General features: G+C 40.0%; 2 protein-coding genes across 3 annotated transcripts in view; one reads left to right on the top strand and one right to left on the bottom strand.

Moving 5' to 3' along the window:
* Positions 1-4,079: 4,079 nt before the first annotated feature.
* Positions 4,080-11,538, top strand: si:ch211-110p13.9 (uncharacterized protein LOC562347 homolog). Its single transcript, XM_034170369.1, has 4 exons — positions 4,080-4,274; positions 9,447-9,576; positions 10,316-10,449; positions 10,530-11,538. The coding sequence occupies exons 1-4, from the start codon at positions 4,155-4,157 to the stop codon at positions 11,316-11,318; spliced, it is 1,173 nt and encodes a 390-aa protein (XP_034026260.1). The 5' UTR covers positions 4,080-4,154; the 3' UTR covers positions 11,319-11,538.
* Positions 11,539-13,043: 1,505 nt separating this feature from the next.
* The window catches only part of rsrc2 (arginine/serine-rich coiled-coil 2), a 32,251-nt gene continuing 22,760 nt past the window's right edge, over positions 13,044-22,534 (bottom strand). Inside the window, exons 5-10 of one of the 2 annotated variants that reach the window (XM_034170366.1) lie at positions 18,191-18,319; positions 17,636-17,752; positions 15,692-15,768; positions 15,352-15,608; positions 13,648-13,737; positions 13,044-13,531 (exon numbers count right to left, since the gene is read on the bottom strand). In XM_034170366.1, the coding sequence (XP_034026257.1) occupies positions 13,346-13,531; positions 13,648-13,737; positions 15,352-15,608; positions 15,692-15,768; positions 17,636-17,752; positions 18,191-18,319 (856 nt within the window). In that variant the 3' untranslated portion in view covers positions 13,044-13,345. The remainder of the gene's footprint in view (positions 13,532-13,647; positions 13,738-15,351; positions 15,609-15,691; positions 15,769-17,635; positions 17,753-18,190; positions 18,320-22,534) is intronic. The other variant, XM_034170367.1, reaches the window with a different exon arrangement.

Genomic DNA, 22,534 nt, shown 5'->3' with positions numbered 1-22,534 from the left:
ATCCTTATTATTGCTTTGCTGCCACCTTCTGTATCACTCCGTTATAGAAGTACTAAATCCTCTCGACGAGTCCAGTGTCTTTCAAGTATTTAAAAAGCCAACATTTCCCCCTCCCACTCAGCTCTGTCTCTACTTCCTCCAGAAACTTATTTCAAGTCTATTCTTCTAAATTCTGACAGAAGCTCTTGCCTTTCTCTGACATATTTATTACAATAAATTGCTGCACTGTCACTGGACAGACCAGTTGTCAGTCTAGCAATAGTGACGTCATCCTTTCTTTTCCACCCTCTTCTTCTACAACTATTTACTGAATCAGTCACTCTACTAGCTTTTGAAAATGTCTGCCCTTAGTCCCCTGCTCCCAGCATTTTTGCCATTTTTAGTTGATTTTCCTCCAGATAATACACTTGCCATCTGCTTTGGAAAGATTGATATTGATATCTATGTTTTCTTTTGTTAGCTATTTTTGGCCCACCTATCCACCTTCTCATTTGTTGGGATACCTACATGCACTAGAACCCACATCAATGTTATCTCAACCCCTTTTACTGCCACATCCCTAATCGCCTAAAGGATGTCGTAAATGAGGTCTTGCCGACTCCTGGATAAACCTGTCTCAGTACTATTGATAGTTGCTATTGAGTCACTGAACACGCCAACACTTTACAATGACTTATCTGTGCTGTCCAATGGACCGCCATTTGAATAGAAAATAGTTCCCCTGTGAATATCAGGAATACCAGGAAATCTAAAGTTCACTTGCATAACCCGATATTCCATCCTTGGACTATAAAAGCTGCTCCAGGAGCATCTGTTTCTGGATTCTTCGACCCATCAGTAAAAAGTAAAACATGTTTCTGGTACCTCTCTGTTACATGTTCATGAAATACATTGACTAGAACGCCATTGTTATTCTCTGCCTTTAGTTCAAGTAATGCTATAGGTTGACCTTGAGTAATCGACCCGGCTGCACGATGGCTTCGTGGTTAGCACCATTGCCTCACAGCAAGAAAATCATTGGATTGATTCTGACCTGTGGCCTTTCTGTATGGAGTTTGCATGTTCTCCCGTGTTGTATGGGTTCCATCCAGGTGCTCCAGCTTCCTCCCACATCCAAAGACATGCATGTTAGGTGGATTGGAAACTTTAAATTGTCCGTAGGTGTGCATGCAGGTGTGAATGTGTTTGTTTGTCTATATGTGACCCTGCAACAGACTGGCGTCCTGCCCAGGGTGTACCCCACTTCACGCCCTGTACTGAGATACACTCCAGCCCCCCGTTACCCTTAATTGGAGTAGAAAATGGATGGATGGGATATTATATTTAGCAATTTAGATTAAGGATCAAAAATACAAAAAGTAGAAAAAATAACCAAGAGACCCTGAAGTGTTTTGGACAACAAAAGAGTAATTTATCCAAATATGGTGAAAGTGGCATGAATGTTTTGGGGTCAATAAAAATCTTTGTGTCGGTAGACAGTGATTTCAGGATCCTATATGCGTAATCAAGAAAAAAACTCACAGAGCTGTTTTTGAGGTAAAAAATTGTGAAGTGTGCAAAACTACATTTTTGGCCCTGTTGGGGCGTAACGGGGCATTTGAACTAATCAAGCACAATAACATTTTTGCCGTATGTTAGCAGTCCCATGACTTTTGTCTTTGTATACAATTAGACAAAAAGTCATTGAACAGTTAAGCCATTCTGCAATTAATTTAGAAGTGAAAATTTAAAAGAAAATTTTGCCCTTCTGGGAGGCCCTCTGGGCCCCAGGGAAATTCAATTCATAAGTCATAACTTCCATGACAGGCCCCCAAATGTCAACACCAAATTTTAGGAAATGTCGAACAGTTTTTGAAAAATGTTGGAACAGCTCACTGGGAACAAATCTTGAAGGCATAGAATAGAATTTGGCAATGACTAAAAACTCAAAGAAAATTTAATCAGTGGTTATTAAGGAACTTCTCGTTAAGAGGAAGAATATTAATCATGTTACCAAGGCTTTGGCCCTACGTCTGAGGCAGAATGAATAATTGACACATCTCGTTGTAATCACATGCTTCTTTTATTTTGTATTGTGATTTTTTTTTCATTGCTGACTTCTTTACATTTACATTTTGATAAGTGCAGTCTACAATAAATCAAGATTTTTGTCCCTCATACTCTGCCCAGAGTGCAGTGTTTTGCACTTATTTAAGTTTATTGTAATGACTGCAGTGTTTATGCATTAATTGGCTGGCTGTGTGTGTGACTGGAATACAGTTTTTGGTTTTGAGTAAAGATAAAATAGTTTTTTAATCAGTTCTTATCAGATAATATCAGATAATTCTTATCTTCTTCAAATCAGCAGTGATTAAACCATTACTTAAGAAATCTAATCTTGACTCTAGTGTATTGAAAAATTACAGGCCGATATCAAATCTATCATTCTGTTCCAAAATTTTAGAAAAGGTGGTTTCACGGCAGCTCATAGACCACCTTACTGAGAATGATCTTTTTGAGCCGCTGCAGTCTGCTTTTAGGAAATATCACTCCACAGAGACAGTGCTCACTAAAGTTGTGAATGATCTTCTGCAAGCAATGAACTCAGACACCAGTACGGTTTTGGTGTTGTTAGATCTCAGTGCTGCGTTTGATACCGTGGATCATCATATTTTGCTCAATAGGTTGGAGAATTTTTTTGGGATTACTGGAAGTGCCCTTGCCTGGTTGACATCATATCTGTCCAGTCGTTCTCAATGTGTCTTGTATAATGGCACTACCTCTGACCTTGCTGACATGAGATTTGGGGTTCCACAGGGATCTGTTTTAGGCCCCTTGCTTTTCTCCCTGTATGTGGCACCCCTTGGGCATATACTGCAGAGTTTTGGGATTGCCTTTCATTGTTATGCTGATGAAACTCAGTTGTACATGCCGATAACTGCAGGAAATCTCACTCCCATAAAATCCCTGGAGGACTTTCTTCTATCAGTGAGAAGTTGGATGTCTAGTAACTTCCTACTTTTAAACTTTGATAAGACTGAAATGATGGTTCTTGGTCCAGCGAGACATTGGCATCAGTTTGACCAGCTGGCGCTCAGCCTGGGTTCCTGTGTCATACATCATACGGACAAAATGAGGAACCTTGGAGTAATTTTTGATCCCACGTTGTCTTTTGACCTCCACATCAGGGATGTTACTAGGACTGTTTTTTCCATCTGAGAAATATAGCGAGGATCCGCCCCATCCTGTCCATGGCTGATGCTGAGACCCCGATTCATGCTTTTGTTTCTTCTAGACTAGATTATTGTAATGTTGTATTTTCAGGGTTACCACAGTACAGCATTAGGGGTCTTCAGCTGGTTCAGAACGCTGCCGCCAGACTTCTGACACGTAGCAGAAGGTCTGAACATATCACACCCATTTTGGCATCTTTGCACTGGCTCCCTGTCTCTGTGAGAGCAGATTTTAAGGTTTTGTTATTGACTTATAAGGTTGTTCATGGACTGGCGTGGAACGCTACATGCCGGCCCGGGCTTTGCGGTCGCAGGATGCGGGACTTCTCTGTGTTCCCAGGGTGAAGAAGAAGTCAGCAGGTCAAAGAGCCTTTTCGTATCGTGCACCCACCCTGTGGAACAGTCTTCCTGCGACCGTGCGGCAGTCTGAGTCTGTGGACATTTTTAGGTCAAGACTCAAAACCTATTTTTATTCTCTTTCTTATGGATAGTTTTTATTTTTATTTGTTTTATTCTTTTACTTCTGTTTTTATTTATGTATTTGAAATTTTTATTCATTTTAAATTATTTATTCAATTTTATGTTGACTTGTTTTATGTAAGGCACCTTGAGACGGCTTTTGCTGTGATTTGGCGCATTATAAGCCAATTAAATTAAATTTAATTAATTCTTTAATTTTGCAATTAAGGTCAAATGTTTTGAGATTGTTACCCGAATTTTGGGGTGTTTACCATTTTGAAAGGAGAAATTTCAGGAAACTGTAATAAAAAAAAAAGAAAGAAAAAGAAAGAAATTCCTCCTCTCCAGAAGGTGGCGGTAATGTTATTTACACATCGCTATTAAACAAAGCCGAAGAATATGATTTGATCACTCTCATGGACATGATCACTCTTGACTTTTTGTAAAACGAAACAAAGGAAAGGTTTCCACTTGTTCCTGGCAATGTCAGGTTGCGCTACCGCTCACTTAACATTGCCTCTGTGGGACGGTGGGTCACGAAAAATTCGTTTTATTTACTTGGTAAATGTTACGTCATTCAGCCTGACAGAATGTCCCAACAAGGTAGGTGTCACTAAAACGTTATTACAGTCAGTTGTAGATTTTCTATATATTACCACACTCATACGAGTGCCACAAGCTTAGCTATGGCAAGCTAAAAGTGGATATATATATATATTGGGTGATACTATATACAGGGTGATATATATTCATGAGTTGGCGCGGAGACACGTCACTTCCGGCGAAGTGGCGAATCCGAAGGCGAGAATTCGTACTTCCGCGACTGGCCTCCGATGAAAACGAACTCGGGCTGTATTGTCTATAGAGGGTTTTCAATCACGTGACCGATTTGCTGCAGGACAGGCGCCGTCTCCATTCTGGACTACAAGGCTGGTGCGTGATAGAAAAATGGAGAGAATGTACGGTTATTACGAGGCTTTAAATCCTCGAGATAAAGCTATTTATCGTGATAGATGTGCAGCAGTTGGTTCAGTGGATCCGTATCTTATACCAGATAGTGAATTTAGTGGTGATGTAACGAACTGGCCGACAGTATCACACTGCGATATTGTGAACTAGGAAGCTGCCGACCAGGTCAGCCTCGCCGGCCTCCTGCAGAGCATCACAGCAGAGCTCTGAAAGCGGAAGTCGGCTTCAAGTCCTGACTGATTTCTCTCACCAGACGCTAGAAGGGCAGCTTGCGGATCAGCAGCTCGGTGCTCGAGGACCACAATGTAAATAAGCATCCGTATTGGAAGCGTTCTTGTGTTATCCTCGGCGGTATTTTTATGTAATTTTATTGCCAAATAAAATAAAATTCTGGGAGTAGTGGATTTCTGGTAGCGGCAGATCTCTCTCAGCAACACGGTACCGTGAGGCTTCTTCACACCGCTGTTGAAGCTTCTGCAATTGTTCGCCAAATGCACGTAGCGTATCACAGCGGCCACCATGTCGTAATCCAGAATGGCCGCGGGACACAAAATGACGTGACCGATACGTCACATGAAAACCCTCTATAGAAATTAACTGGTTTTGTTTTGTCTCTAATTTGCTTCTAACAGCCAGCTGACAGCTCTCACTGCCTGAAAGGGTGAGATTTATACACCAAGCTGTGCTGTAATGAACCAGTGTACATTAAATTGCCGAGTCTGACCCGTTTGAAAAGCGACCAAATTACATGTATTTGTATTGGTCAGTGATGTTTCCATTGTCCAAAAACGGCCACCAGGGGGCGCTCGGGTAAAGTCCGCAGCAACCCATACTAGCATGTTGTCCGTGGGGATCCACCGCTGAACTCTACACTACGTAGCGTAGAGTTCAGCGGGATCCATGCGCTCCAGATTGTGTCGTGGTTATAAAATAGCTGACATTTTTCTAGGGTGATAATTATACAAAGCTTCATGATTTGGAATGGTGTGTGAGTCCAGAATGTAATTATAAACATTGTTCACTGTTGTTGCATAATATCTATAAGTTCTCTTAAAAAAAAAAAAAAAAAATTAGTCCTATCAATGTTCCGTTTTGGCAGCGTTCATCCTTGACCCAAAATACAGAAGAATACCAAACAGAAAATGTCAGCTCTCCCCAGTTTCTCCTTGATCGAAGGCACACACACGCATGCACGCACACAGACACACACAGAGGCCACTTGGCTTCATTATTTAAAAAAGAAAATACCCAGCTGGGTTACAAACTGGAGCACTGAGATTTAATTACAGAAAGTCCTTATTCTAGACTCAAATTTGGCATGTTATGAATCACTATGACAGTTTGAACTGTTGTAAAAGTTGCCTGGAGAAAGAGGTTCCTTTCGATAGCATGTAACTGACTATACAATCCAAATGCTCATCATCTGTGAGAGAAACATCTCCAGTCACAGCCACAGGCATCTAACTCCTTCAGAGATGTTATCTTGGTGGCTTCCCTCATGGGTCTCCCTCAAGTCTCTATTTTTAGAACTGCCTACACAGCTACCATAGAGGACCATAGTATGTATATCTTAAAGTGGCTTAAAGGGTCATTATTGTTATTATTATTATTACTGCAAAGATCAGAGAGGCTATGGTGGTGATCATCTGAGATTTCCTTTAAATGTAGATCACAGGAAATACATTTAACCAAATTCTTATTGGTGACCTTGACTTGTCATATTTTAAATGGTATCTACAGCTTTTGATATTTTGATGGATTAAAGGTAAATATTACAGAGGTGATGGTCTAGTGGTTAGGCCTTGGGCTTAAGACCATAGGATTTTCAGTTCAAACCCCAGCCAGACCAATCACCCATGGACACGTTGCTCCTGATGTGTGTAGTGAGTTTGTTGCACGGGGCACCCTGACATCAGTGTGTGTGTGTGTGTGAATGTGAGGCATTGTTGTAAAGTGGTTCGAGCTTCTGATTCAGATGGAAAAGCGCTATATAGAGGAGGAAATGTATATATGAAATGGTCTCTGTAAAATGAACATTGAAACCATAAAAAGTTATTTTTAGGCATGTTATATTAATGATTCATCCATAAATTGTAGGAAAATCCTGTTCAGTTACCTGAATTTAGTCTGGTATTAGCTGGTGAGATTCATTGGCCAGTGCAGCTCAGAGCCCTCTCAACAGGAAGCCCTCAAGTCTCGGTGTAATCCCCAGTGCCATTCACGCTACACACCAATGACTGCAGAGGTCAAAATCCAGAATGGTTTATTTTAAATACTCTGACAGTCATTGTGGACACATAGAGCTCATGTGCTCCTCTACCAGCTACCCTGCTCTACAAGTAGATGACCAGACTTTTGAGAGCATAGATTATAAATACCTTGGCTCCATTGTTGACCACCAAGCTGACATTTTAAACTAATACCGACTGGATCTTCAAGAAATCCCAACGTCTGTACTTCCCTTGCAAGCTACAATGGCTGCAAGTCAATCCTCTAATCATTGTACAATCATTTTCTTCAGTCCACCCTCACCTTTGGCATCCTGGCATTGTTTTGCTCCGAGTGAACACAAAGGTCCTCTAAACACACTTGTCAAAAAGCGTGATGGAAATTATGAAGAAAAAAAAAAGTGTGCTCATTTGGTGGTGGGTACTTTATGGGACAAAATTACTGAGAAAATCTGAGTTAGTCACTGTGACAGACTAATGCAAAGTGTCTGATTCTTAAAAAAAAACGGGCTCGAATAATTGATGTAAAGTGATTTAGAAATGCTCATGTATTGATCCTTTGGCTTGTACAACCCCTGGCAAAAATTATGGAATCACCGGCCTCGGAGGATGTTCATTCAGTTGTTTAATTTTGTGGAAAAAAAGCAGATCACAGACATGACACAAAACTAAAGTCATTTCAAATGGCAACTTTCTGGCTTTAAGAAACACTATAACAATCAAGAAAAAAAGATTGTGGCAGTCAGTAACGGTTACTTTTTTAGACCAAGCAGAGGAAAAAAATATGGAATCACTCAATTCTGAGGAATAAATTATGGAATCACCCTGTAAATTTCCATCCCCCAAACTAAAACCTGCATCAAATCAGATCTGCTCGTTGATATTGACCCTATGCCATGACATTGATCCTATGTGTCTTTTTGCAAGGAACGTTTTCACAGTTTTTGCTCTATGGCAAGATGCATTATCATCTTGAAAAATGATTTCATCATCCCCAAACATCCTTTCAATTGTCCAAAATATCAACGTAAACTTGTGCATTTGATGATGTAATGACAGCCATCTCCCCAGTGCCTTTACCTGACATGCAGCCCCATATCATCAATGACTGTGGAAATTTAGATGTTCTCTTCAGGCAATCATCTTTATAAATCTCATTGGAACGGCACCAAACAAAAGTTCCAGTATCATCACCTTGCCCAATGCAGATTTGAGATTCATCACTGAATATCACTTTCATCCAGTCATCCACAGTCCACGATTGCTTTTCCTTAGCCCATTGTAACCTTGTTTTTTTTCTGTTTAGGTGTTAATGATGGCTTTCGTTTAGCTTTTCTGTATGTAAATCCCATTTCCTTTAGGCGGTTTCTTACAGTTCAGTCATAGACGTTGACTCCAGTTTCCTCCCATTCGTTCATTTGTTTTGTGCATTTTTGGATTTTTGAGACATATTGCTTTAAGTTTTCTGTCTTGACACTTTGATGTCTTCCTTGGTCTACCAGTATGTTTGCCTTTAACAACCTTCCCATGTTTTTTGTATTTGGTCCTGAGTTTAGACACACCTGACTGTGAACAACCAACATCTTTTGCAACATTGCATGATGATTTACTCTCTTTTAAGAGTTTGATAATCCTCTCCTTTGTTTCAACTGACATCTCTCGTGTTGGAGCCATGATTCATGCCAGTCCACTTGGTGCAACAGCTCTCCAAGATGTGATCACTCCTTTTTAGATGCAGACTAATGAGCAGATCTGATATGATGCAGGTGTTAGTTTTGTGAATGAAAATTTACAGGGTGATTCCATAATTTTTTCCTCAGAATTGAGTGATTCCATATTTTTTTCCTCTGCTTGGTCTAAAAAAGTAACCGTTACTGACTGCCACAATCTTTTTTTCTTGATTTCTTATAGTGTTTCTTAAAGCCATAAAGTTGCCATTTGAAAATACTTTAGTTTTGTGTCATGTGGGTGATCTGCTTTTTTTCTACAAAATTAAACAACTGAATGAACATCCTCCGAGGCTGGTGATTCCATAATTTTTGCCAGGGGTTGTATAAACAAAGTTGGCTGTAAAGTGATGATTGCTATGTGTTTCATTATTCTTTGATATTTTTATTTTATTTATATTATGTTGAAGACTTGTTTTTATGCCCCCCATGTCAAAAAGCCTCAACAACAGTCTTTAGCACTGTTGCCTCACAGCAAAAAAGGTCCCGGGATCGCTTTCCACCTGGTCCTCCCTGTTTGTGTGGGTTCCCTCTGGCTTCCTTCCTTTTCCAAAGGCATGCAAATTAGGTGGATTGGAAGATTTAAATTGACCATAGGTGTGAATGTGTTAGCCTGTCCAGAGTGTACCCCACCAGTAACAAACCTGCAATTTCTTTTTAACTGAGTTTTGTATTATAACTTCTATGTGTACTGTGACTTAACTGGAAAATATTCAGACTTTTCAGTCATGCCTTTTACACATGAAGTCGAGCAGGAGTTTTGATTTGAAATTTGTTCCTTTGAATTGTTAACCTCTGCATATTTTCAATGAAGGCATGGGAAGAATTAACTTCATCCCTTTCTTTTTCAGGACCTAGTAGTTCCTCTCTATTTAGGAGCTGATCTCTTCTCAAACACTGTCATCCGCACAGAAAACCACCCGAGATACCATGCCAAGTATGCCAGGAAAGGACTGGCCACAAAAATACATTTTTCCTCAGGTGACTGTAGAAACTCGTAACACAAAGAACAATAGAAGGTTCTAATTTTTTCTTGTGAAAATACAGAAAAATGCTTTATTTATGGTGGAGAACAGCCAAAGGTAACTTACCTTTGGCCTTAACATTCAACTATCTCCGGTTATTAGCTTAGACTGGCTTTCTATCTAGGGTGTACGATGTCTCAGCAAAAACTGCTGGGATAGGCCCCCCATCACTCATAATTGGAGTAAGCAGGTACAGAAAATTTTAAATTAGCTTCATGATATAAGAATAAAATTAAACTAAATTATCCTGTTGGATAGTCACACCTGTCATGATTATTTCCTTAACTGATTAATCAAGAATTTTCTCCATTAATCAGTTAGTTGTTAGCTCTGTAAAATGTCAGACCTAACATGCCCAACATGTCTTCTTTTGTCCACAACCCAGATATTCAGTTTGATGCCATCAAGGTTTAAAGAAACCCATAAAATAAACCAGGAAGTATACAAGAAATTGACAGCTGAGGATTTGGGTAACTTTAAAATGTACTCAAAATGATTAATCATTATCAAAGGAGTATAATTAATTTAAGTCATTTAATAACTGCAGCTGTTGTCATTTTTAAAAACTGATCATTTGTAAGTATTCCAACACATAGGGACCTTAAAACAGCAATTACTGTATGTTTACTGTATTTACTTTCCACCACTAATGTACTGTAGCTTCGAAAAAGTGTTGTTTCCCCTTTTTGTTACAGCATTCAGATTCCATGGGCTAAAGGTGCCAATTGCAAGTAACAGCCTCTGGTTCTACAGCATTCAAGGACTTTTTCGAGTGGCCTTTGAAATGTACAATAAACAAGAGCAGCTTGCTGTACTAGAGAACCTCCAGGTAGAGCTCATGATATTTCTACACGACATGCTGGTTTAATTAAACCCATGTTAAGCAGTATGATTGTTTTTTCTCTGTAGGATGTGTGGAAATCACAGATAAACGACAGCCCACTGGAAATGAGCTACAACCTGAGTGAGCAACTCGACAACATAGTATCCACAAAAAGTGTTTGTAGTACATCTCAGAAATTTATGTCACCATCTCAGTCTTGTCAAGACAACATGGGATTTGAGGACTTATGTGGGAGTGATACAGCAGATACCTCAGCAGATCATGATTACTGTTCTTTCCCTAAGCAGAGACTGCAACCAGGACACCAAACACTTTTATCTGCAGTGAGAAAGAAATTGCAGTGTCTGGATTTCAGACTTTCCTCTGAGAGCCAAAGATACATTGAGAAGCTGGAAACTATCTGGCTTTTTCTGGAGCCCATTGACCAGTATATGTGTGGAACATTGGAAGAAAAGCATGTGACAGAAACTCTGCTAGCACTTCTAAACTCCAAAGACTGGGGTGGTGTGTATTCAAGCTCCCTGCTTAACTGTTTAGGACGCTGGCTTGGCCAGCAGTTTCACACAGCCAACAGCAGCATCAGCCAGAGAGTGGAGGACTTTAAAGTCCAGCATATTGAGCGCATTAGTGACTTACCACCTGCAGAGAAACTAGTCACAGAACTATTCCCAGAAGCTATGCAAACACTGCTGCTTCACTGGATGGGCTTAAGTGAGGAGTGCACCCTGGAAAAGAGACACAGCGAATATCCAATACTGCTCCTCATCCTCGAATTTGTCAACCACAACCTCATCACTGGTGTGGCTCATGTGTTGTACTCTAGTCTTTTATGCAAAGATGGGCTTCCCACATAAAGATCTGACATTTTACTACTCCTCCAATATTGTATAAGGCGGCATTTTCTTTGGATTTAATTATATTCGTTCATCCACCCCAACTGGAAACACTTTTTCATACAATAAAAATGTAATATGTTTGAAACTTCATATTCGTCACAAACTAATTTGAGAATATTTGAAATATGACTAATTCTTGACCATCTATACTTAACCCCCCACTTCCCCCAAAAGACAAGACAAAGAAAATGGAGACTGTGATCGTACTGCATCCGCTCAATATACAGTAGTGTTTAGAATAATAGTAATGCTATGTGGCTTAAAAGATTAATCCAGGTTTTGAGTATATTTCTTGTTACATGGGAAACAAGGTACCAGTAGATTCTCACAAATCCAACAAGACCAAGCATTCATGATATGCACACTCTTAAGGCTATGAAATTGAGATATTAGTAAAAAATAAAGGGGGTGTTCACAATAATAGTAGCATCTGCTGTTGACTCTACAAACTTAAAACTATTATGTTCAAACTGCTTTTTTAGCAATCCTGTGAATCTCTAAACTAGTATTTAGTTGTATAACCACAGTTTTTCATGATTTCTTCACATCTGCGAGGGATTAATTTTGTTGGTTTGGAACCAAGATTTTGCTCGTTTACTAGTGTGCTTGGGGTCATTGTCTTGTTGAAACAGCCATTTCATTCAAGGGCATGTCCTCTTCAGCATAAGGCAACATGACCTCTTCAAGTATTCTGACATATCCAAACTGATCCATGATACCTGGTATGCGATATATAGGCCCAACACCATAGTAGGAGAAACATGCCCATATCATGATGCTTGCACCACCATGCTTCACTGTCTTCACTTTGAACTGTGGCTTGACTTCAGAGTTTGGGGGTCGTCTCACAAACTGTCTGCGGCCCTTGGACCCAAAAGGAACAATTTTACTCTCATCAGTGCACAAAATATGGCTCCATTTCTCTTTAGGCCAGTTGATGTGTTCTTTGGCAAATTGTAACCTCTTCTGCATGTCTTTTATTTAACAGAGGGACTTTGGGGGGGGAGATGATTCTTGCAAATGAATTAGCTTCACACATGCGTCTTCTGTCACAGCACTTACAGGTAACGCCAGACTGTCTTTGATCATCCTGGAGCTGATCAATGGGTGAGCCTTTGCCTTTCTGGTTATTCTTCTATCCATTTTGATGGTTGTTTTCCATTTTCTTCCATGCGTCTGTTTTTTTTGTCCATTTTATCATTGTAGATGAGCAGCCTATAATTTTTTGCACCTGCGTATGTTTTCCCCTCTCCAATCAACTTTTTAATCAAACTACGCTGTTCTTCTGAACAATGTCTTGAACGTCCCATTTTCCTCAGGCTTTCAAAGAGAAATGCATGTTCAACAGGTGCTGGCTTCATCCTTAAATAGGGGACACCTGATTCACACCTGTTTGTTCCACAAAATTGACAAACTCACTGACTGAATGCCACACTATTATTGTGAACACCCCCTTTTCTACTTTTTTTTTTTTTTACTAATAGCGCAATTTCATAGCCTCGAGAGTGTGCATATCATGAATCTTGTTGGATTTGTGAGAATCTATTGAATCTACTGGTACCTTGTTTCCCATGTAACAATAAGACATATACTCAAAACCTGGATTAATCTTTTTAGTCACATAGCACTATTATTCTCAACACTAATGTACCTCATGTAAACAGACTGACTAGAGCCACAGTGTTTGGTTTCAAAGTCACATCATATGTATTTTACTTATAAAAAAGCTAGCACATTATTCACACATATCTAACTTTAACCAGCCATACATTTCTGTCCAAAAAAAAAAAAAAAAAAAAAAAAAAAAAAGCAGAACTCTTAATACTGAGACAAACCCAGCATCTGGTTATTTACATATATTGATCAAACATTTGTCTATAAATAAATTACAGATTCAGAGCAACATCCATGCAAGCTTAAGGGCTAGCAATGAGTTGGCAGTCTTATGTGATCGAGTGAGAGGCCAAGACGGGCAAAGTTTGGCACTACATGGAATCCATTCCACGTGAGAATGAGGACGAGAAGCCAAGGCCCATTCCCCTCTGAGTGTGCGTCTGAGACCGGGCCATCTCATACTGAACATCAAGGTTCCTAAACATTTCCTCTTGCTTTTGCAGAGTCTTCAAACCTTCATCGTTTAGTGGTTTTGAAGCTTCACCATCATCATCTGCCTGTGAAAATAATAAGCATGTTTGGCTCATGGAAGTAACAGGCTATAAAAGAAGAGGTCAACTACAAAATTAACAGAATTGAGAAAATGACAGTCATTTAAATGAATCTGGCTTACTTTAATGCCCATCAGTTTACGGAATTTTACATTTTGGTCCTTGTTTCCAAAGTTTAACTTCTCCCATAACTCAGCTGTCTGAGACTTGTCCTTCATGGTTTAAAAAAAAAAGAGACACCGATAAGCAACTCTGGAACAAAATACATACATACACAAATACCCTTTTCTAGTGTCCACATACAGAAATTTTTTTTTAGACCCCTTTATGAAATTTAACATTTTCTTCAAAATTTTCCCAAGTGGTTTTTTTAACAGAGCAAGGAATTTTCAACACAGCATTTCTAAACATCCTAGTTTTATTTTGGTTACTTACATTATTTTACTTTGCACACAAAAATATAAACTACCAGGGTCAAAATTATTAGCCCCCCCAAAAGAATGGACCTTTTGTTGAATCATAGCACAAACCACTGTTGTGCAATGATGTGCTTTAACCATGTAATGCTCAAACTTTGTAACATCAAGGTTAAAACAGGATTACGGACTGCCAGCTGATGGTGGCATGGAGTAGTTAGCTTTGCGGTGAGCTCCTGCACACTTGTGTATTGTTTTGTTTTGTTACCTGACACTCTTCATGAGTAAATGTAGTTTTGATGTTTTTTGTTAAGACACGGTTTCTGTTCTGATCATTACGGTGTCGTAGACCGAACAGACAACCCCCCCCCCCCAAAAAAAAATCAATCTGCCTGCCTTCACTCTGTGCATGCGTCATTTGGGATCACAGCATCTCGTCTGAGTCTGACTCTCTTCACCCAAAGCGATCAAAGGGAATAATGTGATTATTAACCTCATAAATAAATTTAGCACTTTTCCTTTTCTTCACATGTATCACTTAATTCTTACAGGTGATTTGAATTGTGTCATGAACCTATCTTTAGACCGTTCCTCTTCCGTCCTCACTCAGTCCTCTGCCTAAATCGGTATCTGATTTTATGCTTCTAAATGGGTTAGTGGAACCTTGGAGAGTTCTTAACCCACAAACGAGGGCTTATTCCTTATTTTCTCAGCTACACAATCCTATTCCCATATTACTTTTTCATTGATAGTTCTTTAATGCCCAGGGTGACTTCCTCAAAGTATCATCCAGTTATTGGCGGCACTGTGTCTTAAGGCCCTTTCACACGTAACATGAATGAGGCCGAATGGCGCATGGAGGATTCGAATGGCACTCGTGAAAATCAGAGTAGCACTCGAATGCCCTGTACAGCAGTCGGTACAACCATTTGGCCACAGCACATGCACTCCACATTCGCGTTGTGCTTGTGCTAGAAACCCAATCAAACGGCATCAAGATGAGATCGTACTGCTATCTGACCATGGTGGCAACATTCATACGGCATGTCGTATGCAGGTCGGACCATTTGGACCGCTTTTCGAAGGGCTGCTCAAAATGATTGGTCATGTCAAACCCTGGCTGAATGTCGCGATCGAGCCAGCCTTCACAGCAGCGGCCGAATGGTGGTAAAATAATGTAAGTACCCAAAATAAAACAAGGATGTTTCGAAAGGCTGTGTTGAAAATTCCTTGCTCTGTTAAAAAATCACTTGGGAAAATTTTTGAAGACAACGGTAAATTTCATAAGGGGAGGAGATAATAATTTTGTCCTCATCTGTATGTAAATGTGTTCATGAGCAAAGCTAGATAAAGTGAGGAGATGTGGAGAAATTTGTTCTAATATATATTTGCCAGATTACTTCATCTTACCCCATCCTTTTTTCCCTGCCATAGCATCTTCCGCTTTTTCTCTTGCTCTGCAAACTTCATGGGGTTTACAGCAGATGGGTTATAGTAGCTGGGCACAGCAACACCAGTCTCTGCTAGCGTCTTGGCTTGAAGGGCTGCCATCTGTGCTGCCATGGCAATCTGGGGTGTGACCTGCGTCCCTGAGGCCAGGAGAGCTGCTACATTAAGGGCAGGATTAGAGGCTGCGGCTACAGCTGCAGCAGCAATTGGAGCAGCCACTGGAAACAAAATAGCAGGTGTCACTACATTTCTGGCAACTCTAAGAGCTTTTACAAAAGTTGGAGCAACTACTACTACTAACCTGCAGCTATTTCCTGCTGTTGTTTCTCCAATAGCTCTTTTTCCTTCTGCTCTTGCAATCTTTTTGCTCTCTCCAGTCTTGGGGAGAAAAGAGAGAGAGAGAAAAAAAAACATGTTTGACCACAAAACAGTTTTCTCAGTGCTGCACTGTACCCAAAATAATGTCAATAACAAGCCAAAGAGCAAAAAAGTACAAGCTATGTGCATTAATGTTTTAAGTCAGAGGCCAATATATTCTACAACAGTGTGATTTTGCTTCAGGAAGTACAACAGATGTCAGCATTAAACATCAGGACAAGTGGGACAATATTTTTACTTGTCCTATACTGGTTGGCAAAACTTTACCAAGTCAGGTGAGTGCCAACAGCCTGACATCCAGAATAGTTAAAGTTTCATTCACTAAAATTTGAATTTCAGTAATAAATTTCTCAATCAATTTGAAGAAGAAAAAAAAAAAAAAAAGATTGTGATCCATCATATATACATTTCATGACTAAAGAATTTGTTACATGCTAACACAAATTGTGCTGTTTAATTGTAAAAAAATACCTGTGCTGTAATATTGTAAAAAGTAGAGCCCAAAACAGTTCCAGATTTTAATAATTTCAAGAATAAAGATCAACATGGTTGGGAACGGTGGGGATTATCTTTCGCAAAGTTTGCCGGTTAGCATGTCAACTCGCGTAATTATAGTGCAACACTGGAACAAAAAAGCTGTTGCATAGTATTTATCATACCATTCAACAAGGCAAAGGCAAGTTGAAGGGTTTGTTCCAGCTTTCACAGAATTAAATGTTCATTTCATTGAAAGAATGTAAAAACATTCATTATTTGTTCTATATAACAGCTAAAACAGATCCTTGTCATTTGATATTATATTTATTTATAAACAACAGAAAAGGGACTTACATTTTGGTGCGGCACTGCACTGACTTTGTGTACTTCCAGAAAAAAAAAAAAAAAAAAAAAGAGAAAAAGTTTGTGTATGATCCTCATTTCAGCGAAAATCACGTCATAAATCTGTACAGCTTTGGTGCATCACCGCTGCTCTGACATCAACAATCCAACACGAACTTTAAATACAAGTCCAAAAATAATTTTTATGATGTCATCCATGATGCCCTGCGCCAACTTCGTGTACTTCCAAAAAAGAAAACAAACAAAAAAAGGACTGTACTTCCTCAGTGCAGCGAGAGAGAGAGAGAAAAAAAAAAATCATCAGAAATTAGTCCAGCTTTTCACGTTAACTTCCTCCTAACAGGTCTTCATGGCTCTAGACGGTTTACAGTGCAGTGGATTTGTTTTGTTGTGTGTGTGTGTGTGTGTGCGCGCGCGCACACAGAGTGCAAAGGTATCAAACGTATTGAACCAAATTTGCACTCTAAATGGAACCAAATTGCACTCTAAATGCAATGCAACACAAATGGGATGAATAATCCATGCCACGTGACATACAAAGCACCAATCAAATGACAAGGATCCACTCAGCCATTATATAATACCATATAATGTATTTTGAAGGGTGGCAACATCCATTCAATAACCCTACTTGTGATATAAAAAAGGAAAAGGGGGAGTGCACCTGACAAAATTCAAGCTTTCCAACATCAGTGAATTGACTGCTGAGATTTTTGCTTTCCAGGTATACCCAATATTAACTTCTGTCTGCAGATTGATACAAGAACTCAGCGATTGATAAATTGATCACAATGATGAGACAACATACTAAATTGTTCTGACAGTTTCCTCATGAAATATGATCCTGTCTATGAAGGTAGGTAGACTGCTTCTTTCCACCCCAACTTCCAACTGTGTGACAGACTGTCTTGTCGTCTATGCACAGTCTAAATATATGGACAGTTTGTCAATTCAATAAATTAACTCTGCAATTAAAAGAGAGAGAGGACAATGTGACTAAACAGTCATGTCATGCAAGCCACTGTACCTTCTGGCCAAAGCCTCTTGTGCATCCATAGCTAAGTTTCGGTCACGAAAGGGAGGTGGATTAACAGAATTGCTTCGACTCCTTCTGCGCACTCTCTCAGTTCTCTTCTTTCGCTCCCTGAAGGAAACACATTCAAAACCAGCCAAAGATGCAAGAAAATACTTAACAAGAGTGCTATGAGAGCACAATATGCCCCGCTGGAAAATGCAATTTTGTTACAAGTGCTTGCTACATTCTGATGACATTACAAGGTATGTGACAGTTGATTTCAGAATAGAGACGCCCACTCACGAAACTGACAGTATCTAGGTTTGTTAATCGAGGGCCATACCTCTGGTAAAATGGGCCCAACTCAAACGATATGATAATATGCATATTGCCAACCTATAACAATGACTTGTACCAAGTTTCACAAAATTCATCCTAAAAGTGTGAGGAGTTGATTTCAGAACACTGATACCCTTTTTGGGGATGGACGGACAGACAGACAGAAATCGCCATGACATAATTCGCCAAGATATTATTATTTTTTTTTTTTTTTTAAATCAAGCCCACCTGCTCTTACTGCGGCTTCTGCTATGGCGACGGTGTTTGGTCCTTGAACCCGAGCGAGACCGAGCCTTCTTCCTGTCCCGGCTGCGTGATCGTGATCGCCGCCTATCCCTACTTCTGCTGCGATGTCGCCTGAAACCCAAAGATCCATTCATATTAATAAAGAAAACTGCAATCAAATTCTGGGACAAGAATTTCAACAACTTTTAATGATGCACAGTTGTCAAAGAAATTATGTTGAATTTAAATTGGAGAAAGGGCTTAAGAACATGCAGAACTTACGGATCAAATATAAATATTTTTGTGGAGAAATTGACTGAAATGTATAACTGAATTAAAAACAATAAGCTTTAATTTGTTTGTGGAGACTTTTAACATAGATTTTCTAAATCCTCAGTCAAATACAACTAGCGGAATTTTTAGATTCTGTGTTTTGTATGGGATTGTACCCAGTGATAACACATCCAAACTAGGATTACTACGAACACATCAACACTCATTAGTGACATTAGTGATCACTTGTCGTTCTTCACTGCATACAATTTTTTAGTTGATCAAATTGATCATATTGAAATTACAAATTTCAAAAGGAAAATAACAGAAAACTATGGAAAATTTTAGAATGGATTTAATGCATCAAAACTGGCGGGACTTTATACTGAGGACATTGATCAATCATATGAATCATTCAGCTCCATTATTTCCAATTTATATGATAAACATTGTCCACTGATGTTAAATGTTGGTAATAAGCAAAACACTGATAAACCCTGGATCACAAAGGGACTGCTGAATGCATGTAAAAAGATTTTTTTGTACAAGCAATTTTTAAAACTCAGAACAATTGAAGCTGAGACTAAATATAAGACATATAAAAACAAGCAAACCAATATTATGTATATAATCTAGCAAAAGGCAGTACTACAGTGATTCATTGGAAAAAAATAAAACTCACAATAAAGGTACTTGTAAGCTCTTAAATGAAATCATCAAAAATAAAAAAAGTTGTCAAAGATTATCCAACAGGGTGGTGGCCAAGTGCTTGGTTTCAGTGCAGAAGGTTCCGGGTTCAAATCCCACCCCTGCCACATTTCTCCATGTAATGTGGAGTTGCGTCAGGAAGGGCATCCGGCATAACCTGTGTCAATTCAACATGCAGATCCACCTTGGATTTGCTGTGGTGACCCCGAGTGCAAACAAGGGAGCAGCCGAAGGGACTTAATGATACAATTGTTAAAGAAAAGAAAGCTATAGTAGATCATTTTAAGAATTATTTGGGGAAAAATTTAGCAAAGTCAATTATACCTTCTAATGTGTGTTCTTGGGATAACAGTACAACAAGTAATAACCTTTTGAATTCAATGTTTATCAGAGAAACTGATGAATATGAAATAATTGACCTAGTTCATAAACTAAAGGGGGGGGGGGGGGAATCTACTGATTGCTGTAATTTTTGTTTTTTATAAAAACTATTATTGATTGTGTTGCTAAACCTTTAACTTATATTTGTAATTTGCCATTAATGACGGAGATTTCCTTCCAAAATGAAAATACAGCAAGAGTTTATCGCAAGAGTTACGTTCTAAAAATAACCCATAATAGGCGAAATCTGCAAAGTAGTCAGCGTTTTACAATTATTATAGATGTTTTAGAAGTATCCAGCCCCTCTGCAGGAGTTGGGTAACAGAGCCCAAGCTGTGCGTGGAGGTGAGCCCGACTATCTCTAGTCGGTATCTCTCTCTTGCAGCCGAGTGTGAAGCGTCCGGGATGAAAATCAGCACCTCCAAATCCGAGGCCATGGTTCTCGACCAGAAAAAGGTGCTTTGCCCTCTTCAGGTCGGTGGAGTGTCCTTGCCTCAAGTGGAGGAGTTTAAGTATCTTGGAGTCTTGTTCACGAGTGAGGGACGGATGGAGCGTGAGATCGATAGACGGATCGGTGCAGCATCTGCAGTGATGCGGTCGCTGTATCGGACCGTCGTGGTGAAGAGAGAGCTAAGTAGGGGGGCAAAGCTCTCGATTTACCGATCGATCTACGTTCCGATCCTCACCTATGGTCATGAGATTTGGCTCATGACCGAAAGAACGAGATCGCGAGTACAAGCGGCCGAGATGAGTTTTCTCCGCAGGGTGGCAGGGCGCTCCCTTAGAGATAGGGTGAGGAGCTCGGTCACTTGGGAGGAGCTCGGAGTCGAGCCGCTGCTCCTCCACGTCGAAAGGAGTCAGTTGAGGTGGCTCGGGCATCTTTTCCGGATGCCCCCTGGACGCCTCGCTGGAGAGGTGTTCCGGGCACGTCCCACTGGGAGGAGGCCCCGGGGAAGAGGCCCCGGGGAAGACCCAGGACACGCTGGAGGGACTACATCTCTCGGCTGGCTTGGGAACGCCTTAAGGTTCCCCCGGAGGAGCTGGGGGAGGTGTGTGTGGATCGGGAGGTCTGGGCGGCTTTGCTTGAGCTGCTGCCCCCGCGACCCGACTCCGGATAAAGCGGAAGAAAATGGATGGATGGATGGATATAGATGTTTTAAGGCTGTAAAACCCCTGACTACACACTTTATACACTTTTCCCAAACAGGCCTTAATATTTTCTCACTTTTCTCTCCTGTGTAAAACACTCTTTGTTCTTCTGGGTGAGAAGATTATAAACAGACACATGCAGAACACAATGCGCGTGCTCTCCCTTCACTCACTGCCTACGGGGGTACGGATGCGAGACCCGCAAAGAATCCAAGTCATGGCCATGGAGCTCTGCGGCTGCGGTTACCAAGACCATGCAGCAGGTGCTGCGGATTTTTCTGCAAGAAGTCTACCCTTGCGGGCTGGCGGAGCGCTCCGCATCAAAACAGCAAGCGTAGTCTCTGGACCTGTAGCCAGGGTTGTCCGCAGCTCCGCACAGCAGAGAGGGGGGGCGGTGTGAGTAGCCCGCTGCGGCGCTTACCGAGCCCGCAGACTCAGTAAGCGCATCGGAGGCAGTGAGAGCAATCGCAGTGATGCCGACCGGTGCCGCGACCGTCCCACCTGATAAGGACGCAGAACACAATGCGCTGTAAAAAAAAAAAAAAAAAAAAAAAAAAGCATGCAAAATTGCACTAAAAAAAAATCCGCGAAACTGCGAGGCCGCGAAAGGTGAACCTCGTTATAGCGAGGGACCACTGTAGCTAAAGTGATCCTGCTGCTCAAATCTGGTGACAAACATGTTTTTCCAAACTACAGGCCAATCTCACCGTTACCTCAATTTTCAAAAATTCTGGAAAAGGTATTCGTTAAGAGGTTAAATGATTTCATATCCAAACATCACATACTAAATGAGAAGTAATATTGATTTAGAAAAAAAATCGGACTACTTTATTGGCGGTAATCGATTTTGTTGAACAAATTGCTAATGCAATTGAAAACAAGCAATATACTGGGGGGGGGGGTTCAATTTACAGAAAGCATTTGATACCATAGATCACACCTTATTACTGGATAAATTATGGAAGTAAGGTATCAGAGGTTTAGCTCATGATTGGATACTAAGTTATGTGCACAAAAGGTATCAATGTGTTCATATTGGTGGGATAAATTCTGAAATTTTAAGTGCACTTGTGGGGTGCCCCAGGGCTCAGTCCTTGGGCCTTTGTCGTTTCTTTTATACATTAATGACATGTGCTTGGTTTCTAAGTTTGTGAGTTGCATTTTATTTGCTGATGACTGTTTTGTAGTGGGGATCATTTGGGACAGATTCTGGACATGGAGAGGGAACTACAGAAGTTCAAAGAATGGTCTGATTCAATTATATTATCGCTTCATTTGGAAATAAACCCAGGAATTTATGTAGTAATTTACTAGTATACGATATTGAAACTGAACTTGTAAATTAAACTAAATTTCTTGGGGTTTTCATTGACAATAAATTGAGTTGGAAACACATAAATTATGTTAAATCAGAAATGTCAAAAGTCATTGCCATTTTGCATAAAGCACAAGACTCCCTCCCCCAACACTCAGTTACCTTATAATCATTCATTACTTGTTCCACATATGACCTATTGTATTGATGTTTGGGGAACCACTGACAAAAATCAATATTTTTACTACAAGAGAAAACCATAAGAATTATTAGTAATAAACCATATCGTGAGCCAACAAATCCATTGCTTGTCTTTTTATCCATTTTAAAATTTTGGGACCTGATTGATTATAGCATAATACAAATTATGTTTAAAGGAAAAAATTAACTTTTACCACAACATGTCCAGGACCTGTTCAAAATGAGGGACTCTAATTATAATTTGAGAGGAATGTTATTATTTCAAAAATCAAAGATTCAAACTACTGTAAAAAGTCATTGTGTTTCTGTTAAAGGTGTTA

Source organism: Thalassophryne amazonica, chromosome 5 (assembly GCF_902500255.1).
Source record: "Thalassophryne amazonica chromosome 5, fThaAma1.1, whole genome shotgun sequence".
Lineage (NCBI taxonomy): Eukaryota > Metazoa > Chordata > Actinopteri > Batrachoidiformes > Batrachoididae > Thalassophryne > Thalassophryne amazonica.
Note: the sequence above shows the minus strand (reverse complement) of the source record. Positions and strands in the feature narration are given on the sequence as shown.